At 39.0% G+C, this 12,209-nt stretch overlaps 1 protein-coding gene across 1 annotated transcript in view; it reads right to left on the bottom strand.

Annotated features, from left to right (window-relative positions):
• The window catches only part of DNAH11 (dynein axonemal heavy chain 11), a 207,696-nt gene that overhangs the window by 83,248 nt on the left and 112,239 nt on the right, over positions 1-12,209 (bottom strand). The window contains exon 29 of the mRNA XM_006154490.1: positions 3,203-3,352. Coding sequence (XP_006154552.1) covers positions 3,203-3,352 — 150 coding nt within the window. The remainder of the gene's footprint in view (positions 1-3,202; positions 3,353-12,209) is intronic.

Raw genomic sequence — 12,209 nt, 5'->3', positions numbered from 1 at the left:
GTGGCCCTAAAGAAAAAACCTCCCAAAAAAAAAAAAAAAAAAAACCTCCAAAGAGGAGGAAGTTGAACAACAAAAGATTGATCAATCTTTTTCCTATATAAGCTTGGACTCTCACGTAGTCGACTGCAGTTCGCATCCTGGACCCAGTGGCTTAAACTCACACCAGGTGTGTGTGCGTGCGTGTCCAAGATCCTGAGAGGAAAACGGAGGAGAAGGAATTGTGGTGTGGCCATCCCCCCTGGGGGATGATTTCTCATTTTCTGTCCCTCTGTCTCTCTCTGTCTTTCTGGCGAGAGCACATGCCCTATAGCAAAAACCTCTAAAACAAAAACAAAAAAACAGCGTTTTAAGAAATCAAACACCTATAAAGATATGAGTCATACTTGAGCTTTGGGGATAATAGTAAATGAATTTTTTAAAAACACACCTTTCATAACTTTCAAACCTACTGAAAACTTTGCTCTAAAATCTTCATAGTTTTTAGCCTTAAGACAAAGAATTCTCAGCAAGTATCTTAATTATATTCCTTACTGGTTCTAATCTTCACACTTGTCAGAAATTAGACAGCAGGAAAGTATAAGAGATAGGACAACTGCTGACTTGTGAAAATTAATCTTTAAAAAATTTTTTCATTTCACATTTATTTTGCTCCCATAAATCCATCTTGGCCAATTTTTCATCCTATCCAAATGTACTTTGTAAAGTAATCCATGAGTCTGTTTCCATGGGATGGCATCACATAACTAAATGGATACATAAGAGGGTACTTCACAACATTCATGGAAAATGGAATTAGAGTTTATTCTGGTATGAAATAATTTTTAAACCTATGCATAGTTTTTTTCATCATATGCATTTTCCATGAATTTTTGGAAGACCTCTCATATGTTGGGTTGTCTGAAAAGAAAAACTATGTCATGGCTTTTGCAATGACCTAATACTGTTTGCAAATAATTGACCACAGTAATAAAGAAAGGACTATAAATTCTGAGGGCTTCAGGAGATGCTGAAGATGCTACAGCTGATGTCTTTCCCCAACTCTGTGAAGTTAGCAGAAGTAACCCCAGAATTTCTTTTTAAGAACTAGGGAAGATTGATATGTGGTTAATGATTTGACAAACTTCCCTCCTGAACAAAAACTGGCACACTGCCCTAGTGATGCCCCCCAACATCTATTATGAAGAGCCTTCTCCTCTGGCTTTATATCTGTGATTTTCTGACATGCATGAATTCAGGGTCCCTAATCAGTGGAATCATATACTCTATTTCAGTCACCAAGCAGCAAGTTCCCTCAGTATATCAGTTATTATTTGTACATCTCCCAGGTCCTCTGGGATCCACGTCCTCAGTATAGTCATCTGATCTGAAGAGCTTTCCAGCCCATCTGGGAAGACCAAACACATGTGTAAGTCATTGTATCAACTCATGTTCAGACGACTAGAGCAAGAGCAGTAACCTAACTCAGTATGAATTGAAAACTAAGCTCTGATGAGGTGTCTGTTACATCCTTCCCTTTTTGGTACTTCATAATCTTCCATCAACCCTTTAATATAGTAACACCTCCCATTCACTAACTACATATATATCTATTTCCTTGATGTGCCCAATTGCTCCTCAAAGACAAGGGCCAACGTTGCTTCATTTTTTGGGCCTTGAAAACCCAATCTAGCATCTGATGCCTAGTCCATAGTCAATAAACAACTGTAGAATCAAGTTCAAATAATATATATTGGGAGGAATCCATTATAGAAGTACAGAATAAGAAAAAAAAAAAAGACTTAAAACATCTTTTTATAAAACAAAGGCAATTAGAGAGTGGATAGGGTATATGCCGCAAAATCTCTAGCATAAGCTGCTTATACAGAATAAATTAGAGCACTATTAAAACTTTTAATATCAAGGTTCCTGCTAGTGACAACCACATCCATCAATTGGACTACCCGCCTCCAGGCACCATGCCAGTTGGCGAGCAGTCTGTTGGGGAGGAAGCAGACAGCCACACACTTTTGTCAAGATAGTTTATGGTGACTTTTTCTAATCATTATAATAATATCCCAAAAAGCCCAAGAGATCAAAAATATATTTTAATCAAAATATTCTACCATCTGCTTCTCCTTCATTTGGCAGGATTTTTCTGATATGATATTAAAGAGTAACAGAGTAAAGACAATCCTCATAAAGTTATGATCACATTTCTGCAAAGAATACTTTAAGGAACCCCCTGCCCCAACTCAAATGTTTCCCTGATAGAAGCTATTCCCTCACTTATTTTGTGGATTCACCCAAGCTACACAAGCACCATCATAAAAAGATGCAATTCCTCTAAATCATCTGAAAACTCTGTCATAAATCATAATTAGCCACTCTTGAACATAATGGACAGTTGTTAAGGTTTTATTTTGTTTGTTAGGTATTTGGCTATGAGAAAATAGAATATGCCAGCTTAACCCTCTGTGCACATGGTCGAGTACACGACATCAGCTTCATGTTCTCATACAATTTCGTCTACAGGTAGCCATTTACAATATACACATCAAAATGCGGAACCACAAAGGCTCTTAAAAACATGCCCAACTGCAAGGCACTACTTCGTTATAACCCTTCCTGCAATCTGAGCAATGGTGAAACTCCAATAGGCTTGGTAAGAGATTCCACCACTAAGCTGGCTTTGCTACTAATTCTGGGTCCATTCATTCCATCTGTGATAAACCCTGTTGAATTCTGTCTTATTCAACTCTTACCCTCTATGGGACCCTGCTCGATGGTGAAGCCAAAGCAGCAGTGATTGGGAAGCATGGCAGAGTGGCTCTCTGTCACACTGGATACAGGTAAACGGGATCTGCCAAGCACAAAACTCACCAGAGCCTGATTTGACATGAGTTAATTTTTTTCATGTTCAGTTCAATCTTCATGAAGAATCCTTGGCTCAGCCATAGCGGCACATAGGTAATGCCACTGCTTGGGAGGCTAGAAGCTGCCTGGAAGGCCCAGGTTCTTTTCCTGGACCACCGTGATGTGGCTGCACACACCTGCAATCCTAGCTAACTGAAAAGTTAGGAAGACCCCATCAAAAATGCCTATCTCTTGTCTTTACCCCTTTTCCTCTTTCTCTCATAAACAAATAATAAAAGAAATCATAAAATAAATAAATAATAAAATAAAAACATTCCCAAGCATAGAGAACCTCGAAATCAAATCTTACATGGCCTATGCATTCACACTCAGCTTGGAATGGGACATATTCCTTTTCTTTGCTGTACATTCCAACTGCTCGATGTGCAGAAACATCGTGATTATCATCAAACTGCAGATCAGCGAGGCTGTCAAAAAGTTTGGCAAGGTGTCGTGTGACCTAAAAGAAGGGCATTAAAAAAGGTAAGAGTATTTCCTACCCTAGATATATTCTGGTAATATGGAGATGACGCTATATGAAATTGCATAACTTTCTTTGCAGAGTTACAAAGTTGTTTCAAAATGCTTTTTCTTCAGAGTCACTTCTAAAACTCCAGAGCTTGAAATGACCTTGATGGAGAAGTAGCCAGGCACTCTGGTTACATCATCACATGGTGAGTGATGAATGCATACCATGCAAAGTGGCCTATTTGCTATTTAAAGATTGGAGACTTATTGACTTCTTTAACTGGGCCATATTCCTGTGGACAACCATCCTGCTGGGGCTTTTGTGGTCAAGCTTTCAAAATTCAGATTTATATTATTAGCCTATACTATTTTGTAAATGCTGCTAAAAAATTTGAAAAATGGGGCCAGCAGGTGGTGTGGTGGTTAAGGCACTGGACTCCCACATGGGCAACTGTGGTTGGAGTCCAGTGCCAGACACATGGGCATGCATACCCAAAATCCCAGGGGGAGAATGGAGGAGAAGGGATTGCAGTGTGGCCGTCCTCTCTAGGGATTGATTTCTCACTTTCCTTCCATCTCTTTCTGGCAAACATATGCACCTTAAGGCAAACATCTATAAAACAAATAAATCTCACTCTTCTGGGGGGGCCTGATGTTATCATGCACCAGCTTTGATACTTTGGTGAGCCCCATTGCATCCTCAGCACCCACTAAAGGCAAATCGTATTTCCACATTTTTGTTGATAAAGAAATTGAAGACAAAGTATTAAGTAAATTCTCTGAATCAACATTGCTTAAGGTAAGTGATTGTGAACCTACAATTCCAGGACATACCTATAAAGGTCAATTTCTTCTGGCACCATAACCTTTTCCATTTAATTTTTTGTGTTTCCCAAAGGAAAGCCCAATAAATAGTGCACTGAACCTTATTCAGATTCCAGAAAACTCAAACAATAAATAGAGATCAAATGAAAGAGGGCCGACTTTACAGCCTGGTGGTTTGTAGTCAAAACCAATCATGTAGTTTAAGTGGCTTGTGGCTTGAAAAACACACTAGGTATGTGTGAGTGTTCAAATTCCTGACAGAATGGATAGATAGAGGGACTGTGGTGTGAGCATACCCCAAGGGTTGCTTTCTCCCTTGCCCTCTGTCTCTTTCTCTGGCAAGTACATGCACCTTCTGGCCAAAAATGGACAAAAAATTAAAAAAGAAAGAAAAAGAAAAAGAAATTAAGTTGGAGGCCAGAAGGTGGCATAACGGTTAAAAAGCTGGACTCCCACATGGCCGACTACAGTTTAAGCCCAGTCACAGCACTTTGGCCGACTGAAGTTTGAGTCTCAGTCACAGCAGTTGAAACTCAAGCCAGGCACCTGTGCACATATGCCCAAAATCCCAAGAGGAAAATGGAGGAAAAGGATTTTGGTGTAGCCAACCCTACAACTCCCCCCCACACCCCACCACGGGAGGTATGTGATTTTTCATTTTCTCTCTATCTTTGTGTCTCTGGCAAGCACACACACCCTATAGCAAACATCTCTCTTAAAAAAAAAAAAACAAAAAAAGGAAAAATCAAGTTGCAAGACAAAATATCAGCATTTGTTTTGCCCAAGCCAGTTTGAAAAGTAAATGTAAGTGCCCTCTAAACACAAACCCAGAATTGGCCACACTTACTAATCTAGTCACATCAGCACACACTCAGATGACCTCCCACTTAGGAGCCCTGTGTTTTTGCCATGGGAGAAAGGACAGGAGGACATGTTTCCTGCAAGTAGACTCACACTCAAGAAAGAGGAGAACAGACTTTGCCAACCAAGTAAAGTACTCTGTCATCTCCCTTGGGTACACTGAGTAAGGGGGGGTGGGGGGGGGAAATGGCCCAGCAGAAGCACCAGGAGTGGGGCAAGGGTTACTCCTACACATAGTGCCCATGGAAGTCACTAAGTGGAAACAGCCCTGTGCTTCCTCAGAAAGTTCAACACAGAATTACCCATGATCCAGCAATTTCACTCCTAGGTGTACACCTAAAGGAGTTAGAAACAAGGACTCCAACAGGTATTTTGTACACCCATGTTCATGGCAGAATTATTGAAAATAGCCAAAAGGTGAAAACAAACCAAATATCCATCAACCGAACAGATAAACACATTTCTCAGCATAGCTCCATCTCTTGTCATGAATTTTTCTTGAAATACTGTGTACCTGGACCCTTCTAGAAACAATAACAACCAGTGTACACCTTATGCATGACAAAGCCAACACCAATGTTGGTAAGGTACTCTTTAAGGTGATTTAATCTTTGAAGCTCGTAGCCTTTACATTTTTGCTGTATTTGCAGTTTTCGAGTTAAAAATCACAGCAAGAAGTCATCTGAGTTTCAAACAGATGAGTTTTTGAGGCTCTTGCTTACTTTAAACAGAGACAGAGTGGTAGCTGACTCTCACAGCTTAGGTTATCATAATCTCCTCCACCCCTGTATGTTACCCAAAGGACATTCACACACAGAAAGTCTCTCCAATATTCTAGCAATTCACTCTCACAGCTGAAGTGGCCAGGAAGAACACACATGCTGAATGGTTTCTCCTGTGTAATGGGCCTAGATAGTAATCAGTTGAAAAGCTTCAGGATAAATGAGACCTCAACCACCAGACACCCTCACCCATCTTTGCTTTGGTGAGAAAATCATTTCAAAAGAACTTGTAGTCCTATGTCACTCCATCAGTGACCAGGAAATGCAAACCTCCTGGCTTTGAGTTCTCCCATTACTCATACCTAGCCTACTTGAAGTTGGATGGTTTCATATTCTGTCTTCTATTTAAAGTTTCTGAGGTAACAGGACTACTTTTTAATAAATGGAGACCCTGCTGCCTTCTGATTTGTTCTATTTCTAATGAGATCTCTTTGCATCTGTTAATGCAAAACTAGAATTCTTCTTCCACCTTAGCTGTTTGGAAACAGCTTTTCTTTTTTTTTTTTTTTTTAGGTTTTTGCCATAGGGCACATGTGCTCCGGGGGAGAGAGAAAGGAAAAGTGAGAAATCGTCTCCCCAGGGGGGATGACCACACTGCAATCCTTTCTTCATTCTTTCAGGATTTTGTCCACACATGCACAGACACCAGGTGTGATTTTTCAAGCTGCAAAGTATGGAACTTCAAACATGGTTGGCCATGTGGGAGTCCAGAACCTTAACCACTACACCATTCACTGGTTTCCAAGACCTTTCATTTTAAAACTGAAAGCAAACACAAAACCAAAAAATTAACACTTCTTGTTCCCTTTTTTTCCTCTCAACATAAAGGATCTGAACACTTCAAATATTTTTTAAAAGAGTTAGGGACCAGCAGTTAGCGTAATGGCTATGTTGCTGGACTCCTACATAGGCAACCACAGTTCGAGTCCCAGACCTGGTGGCTTAAACTCACGCCGGGCACGTGTGCGTGCATGCCCAAGATCCTGAGAGGAGAATGGAGGAGAAGGGATTGCGGCGTGACCATCCCTCCTGGGGAGTGATTTCTTGCTTTCTGTCTGTCTCTCTCTGTCTCTGGTGAGCACATGTGCCCTATAGCAAACAACTCTCAAAAAAAAAAAAAAAAAAAGAGTTAATAATGTCATATTTAAAAGGTTTCTAAAAGGCTAGCAACAAAAATTGAAACATTGTTCCCTCAGTTAATAGTAATAGTCCTTGTTTTATACTGATTTATGGGATCCCAAAAATGACCGCACCAACTGAAATCATACCAAGCGATCTTAATAATTGATGGAGTACTTTATGATTGTCGAAGGATCTTCAAAAATTTTTATCAAAGCATCAAAATGTCTCTTACTGTTGGTTATAAATGTATAGGGCAACAACAACAAAAAAAGCTGTAAACTAATATTTATTACACTGTAATTTATTTTTTTAAAGAATCATTTATTAATTATTATTATTATATATTATTATTATTAAAATCTGCCAAAGGATACATACACTCACTAGAGAGAGTGAGAGAGGGAGGGAAAGTGAGAAAGCAAGCTGCCAGGTCCAGGACTGAAACTGTGGTGGCCCACGTGGGAGTCTAGCGCTTTAACCACCATGCCACTTGTTGACCCCAACACACTGCAATTTAAAACATTAAGCAAATTGCAACTTAAGTGCTTTCTTTGTAGAAAACTTAATCATTTGAACAGTGCCGCCTTGATTTTGCAGTGTAACTTCAGATATGCAGTGAGCATCTTCCTATAGCTTAGTAATACCCTTAGTTATACTCCCTTGATTTTGGATCAGTCACCAACATTTCATCCTTTCAGCTTTCAATGTCATGAAATTTTGAGACTTTCTTTAGTTTGAAATGTTCTTATTTTTGTTTTTGCTGGTGCCACTTCCTCTGGGATGCATTCCTTTTTATTGGGTTGTTGGAAATTTTATGTGATATTTTTTCTGTTTTTTGCATGCAAAAATGCATCATGACTCTTCTGACAGCCCAACATAACAACTGCCATTCTGCTTGACATCTGCACTAAGGTACCCTGGCTTCCTGGCTAGCCTTTCTTGAATGGTGCAGGGACATCATGTCCCATCAACTATCTCTTTGGTAGCTTCACCCGTGATTCAAATTTCACTTCTACCATTATTGATTTCTATTTCTAAGCTACACTTTTCACTTTGCTACTAATTCTATTGTCTACTGTTGTACAATGGCAACAACATGGAATCATTAGGGACAGGAAGGTCACAGATCTATAAGTTTAGCTGCCTGTGTGTAAACCAATAAAAGAAGCACAGAGGCTTATCTATGACAGAATCAGAAAAATATGGCATAACTGGTCAGAGATCACGATGCACATCTGTTATTGGTGCAGTGGTTTTATCGTGGACTAAGAGCTCGCAATCAAGTTGGTGCATTTTACAAACACTCATGGTTAATTTAACCAGATAACTGAAATTTGAGCCATGCTGTCAGAGCACTACTGTTAGTTAACCAATCTTTGGTAACTGAATTCATACTTACTGGAACTGCACTTAGAAGACCTTACTGAATGTGAGAATTTGCATTTAAATACTTGTAAATAGGGCTAGCAGGTGGAGTGGTAGTTAAAGCACTGAATCCCACATGGCTGACTCCATGGTTCAAGTTTGGACCTGGAGGCTTGAAAAAACATGCTGGGTACATGTGTGTGTGCCCAAAATTCCAAGAGGAGAATGAAGGAGAAGGGGATGTGGTGTGACCATCCTCCCTGGGGACGACTTCTCACTTTACCTCACTCTCTGTCTCTCTCCAGAGGATGTATGTGCCCTTTCACAAAGGAAAAAAAATCCCCAAAACCTGTAAATAAAGTAAAAAAGTATTTACTCATCTAGGTAATTTTTAAAAATGGTGATCAGCTGATCGAACCCATTACTTATAGCTGTTGTTTGCCTAAAAAAACAAAGGGAGGGAAGATGAAATTACTTTAACTGATTATATTCTCAAATCTTACCACTTTTTTTTAATTATATCTAATTTCATATTTGCACCATGTTCCTAAAGAAGCTGAGATAAAATAAACAAAGCCTAGGACCATTCCTGGCCTGATGAACAACCTCAGGGTTCATTTACATGTACTAATTCATTAATTCATAAGGTTGATAATATTTTTAATACAGAAGTAATATTTGTGAGAATACAAATAATGACCAAAATGTAGGTAGCCCTGTCTTTAATAGGTATTACCTTCTAGAATGAGCTAATAAGAGTCCATTATCTTTAACTGCATAAAAATTTAAGCTACTTTGTCAAAATGGTAAATAGTTGTTATGTTTTATTTTTTAATAGTAATATTTAGTGCGAGTGATGGCACAAAAATGGGCATATATTATTAAGAGTCTAAATCTGTGAAAACTTTCTAGAAGTTAATTAAATCAGTTATGGTGCATTCATATAACAAAACATTTTACAGCTCTTAAATATCACATCATAGAAGAATATTCCAATTTTGATTAAGTATATATTAATATATTAACATTCTATAAATAATGTGGAATATGTTATTCTCATCTTTCTTCTATATAATTCAAGTTTTTCAAATTTTCAGTAATGAACAAGATAATCTGATTTTATTTTTTTCAACAAAAAATAAAATCAGATTATGTATGTGTATATATACTTACATAATATATATGCCTTTTGTAATTTTATTTTTCACTTACTACTATCACTTGCAGGGCTGGCTCCACAGCACAGGGGTTAAGTGCTATATGTAAGGAGCTGAATCCCACAAGGTCAGCTGTGTTTTTTTTTGGAGAGATTTTCACTGTAGGGCGCGTGCGCTCGCCAGCCAGACAGAGAGAGACATAGAGACAGAAAGCGAGAAATCACCCCCCAGGGGGGATGGTCACGCCGCAATCCCTTCTCCTCCATTCTCCACTCGGGATCTTGGGCACGCACGCACACGCGCCCGGCGTGAGTTTTAAGCCACCGGGTCTGGGACACAAACCGCGGTCGACTACGTGGGAGTCCAGTGACATAGCCATTACGCTAACTGCTGGTTCCCAAGGTCAGCTGTGTTTTGAACTGTGTCCCTGGCACATTGAAAAACACACTAGGCATATGTGTGTGCATGCCCCAAGTCCTAATGGGATGGAGAAATGAAGAAAGGTATTGTGACATGGCCATGCCTTACTCAGGGGTGCTTTTTCTATTTTTTTTTTTTCTCTCTAATGAGTGCCTATGCCCTCTGACAATAAAATACATGTAAATATCAAAATAAAACTGGCAGGGCCAGCAGGTGGCATGGTGGTTAAGGGCTCTGGACTCCCACATGGCTGACTGTGGTTTGATTCTCAGAATTGGCAGCTTGCTTTCTCACTCCCCCCCAACACTTGCACTCTCTCTCATTCTGTCCCTCTCTGATCAATTTTTTAAAATAAATAAATAAATAATGTTAAATCATTCTTAGTCATTCTTTTTTTTTTTTTGAGAGTTTTTTTGCTATAGGGCACGTGCGCTCACCAAAAAGACAGAGAGAGACAGAGAGACAGAAAGTGAGACATCACCCCCAAGGGGGGGTGGCCACACTACAATCCCTTCTCATCCATTTTCCTCTCAGGATCTCGGGCATACACACACATGTGCCTGGCATGAGTTTAAGCCACCAGGTCCGGGACTTGAACCGTGGTTGACTACATGAAAGTCCAGCTACATAGCCATTACACCAACTGCTGGTCCCAAGGTTAAATCTTTTTATTTTATTTTATTTTATTTTATTTTATTTTATTTTATTTTATTTTATTTTATTTTATTTTATTTTATTTTATTTTATTTTATTTTATTTTATTTTATTTTATTTTATTTTATTTATTTATTCATTTATTTTTAATTTGACCAGAGGGAGACACACAGAGAGAGAAAGAGAGAGAGGGAGGGAGGGAAGTGAGAAAGCAAGCCACCAGGTCTGGGACTCAAACCATGGTTGGCCATGTGGGAGTGTCCAGCACCTTAACCGCCACACCACCTGCTGGTCCCTTAAATAATTCTTAAAAAACAAACAAACAAAAAACTGGTACATACCTACATATCAGTGCATATACAGCTGATATTGCTTCTTCCTTAGCATCTTAGCTTGCTTATATTGTTTATTTTATAAATGTGTTTGTAATGCAAATGCTGAGTTTTTAAAATAAACTTGTGAAAATTGAAATATACATATAGAAAAATGAGCAAAGTCAGTGTATACAGTTTAGTGAATTTTATCAAAGAGAACACAACTCTTATAATCCCTAAGATTAAGAAACATACCAGCCTCCAAAAGATTCTTCATAAAGCATGTCAGTTTCTAGAAATGAATATTATCTTTCAAAAATATAACCTTGTCTTTACAATTCACACAAGAAGTACACTTGGGTCTGCCTTCTATCATTCAACATTATGTTAATGAGATTTGTTCAAGATATGAGGAGCAGCACTAGTTGTCTTCATTTTTATTGCTATGTGATAGTCTATTGTATGAATATAATAAAACATAGCCATTTTACTGTTGAGGGGCACTGAGATTACTTCTAGTTTAGGGCCATTATATGTAGCTATGAAAATTCTTGTATACCTCTTTCAGTTCACATGTGCATGCATTTCTGCCTAATATGCCCTAGAAGACTAATTACTGAATAACAATATATATATATTATATTCTTTTTTTAGCAGATACTATTAAACAATGTTCCTAGGTGGCTGTGCCAAATTACAACCTGATGTCTATATATAAACATCCCCATTGCTCCACATCCTTACTATTATTTAGTATTGTGAATTTTTAAAAAATATTTATTTCTTAATTTTTAAAATCAACCAGAGAGAGAGAGAGAAAGAGAGAGAAAGTGAGAAAGCAAGCCGCCAGGTCCAGGACTTGAACCTTAGTTGGCCAAGTGGGAGTCCAGCATCACTGTGCCACCTGTCAGTCTCAATCTTGTGAATTTTTAAAAATTTAGCCATGGTGGTTGGGGAGCTGCGATCCCAAGTAGCCAACAGGACTTAATGGTTTGAGTCCCAGACCTGGTGGCTTGCTTCTCTCTCTCTCTCTCTCTCTCTCTCTCTCTCTCTCTCTGTGTTTCTCTCTGGTCAAAATGAAAAATAATAACAACAAATAAAAATTGAATAAATAATTCTTCAAAAAATTTTAGCCTTGGGGATCAGTAGGTGGAGTGGTGGTTAAGACTCTGGACATTCCCATTCTGCGCTCGCCAGAAAGACAGAGAGAGACAAAGAGATAGAAAGCGAGAAATCACCCCCCAAGGGGTATGGCCATGCAGCAATCCCTTCTCCTCCATTCTCCTCTCAGGATCTTGGGCACACACGCACACACGCCCGGTGTGAGTTTAAGCCGCCGGGTCCGGGAC

The sequence above is a fragment of the Tupaia chinensis genome, unplaced genomic scaffold (genome assembly GCF_000334495.1).
Source record: "Tupaia chinensis unplaced genomic scaffold, TupChi_1.0 Scaffold000410_1, whole genome shotgun sequence".
Classification (NCBI taxonomy): Eukaryota; Metazoa; Chordata; class Mammalia; order Scandentia; family Tupaiidae; genus Tupaia; species Tupaia belangeri.
The sequence above is the reverse complement of the archived record's forward strand: the minus strand, read 5'-3'. Positions and strand labels throughout refer to the sequence as shown.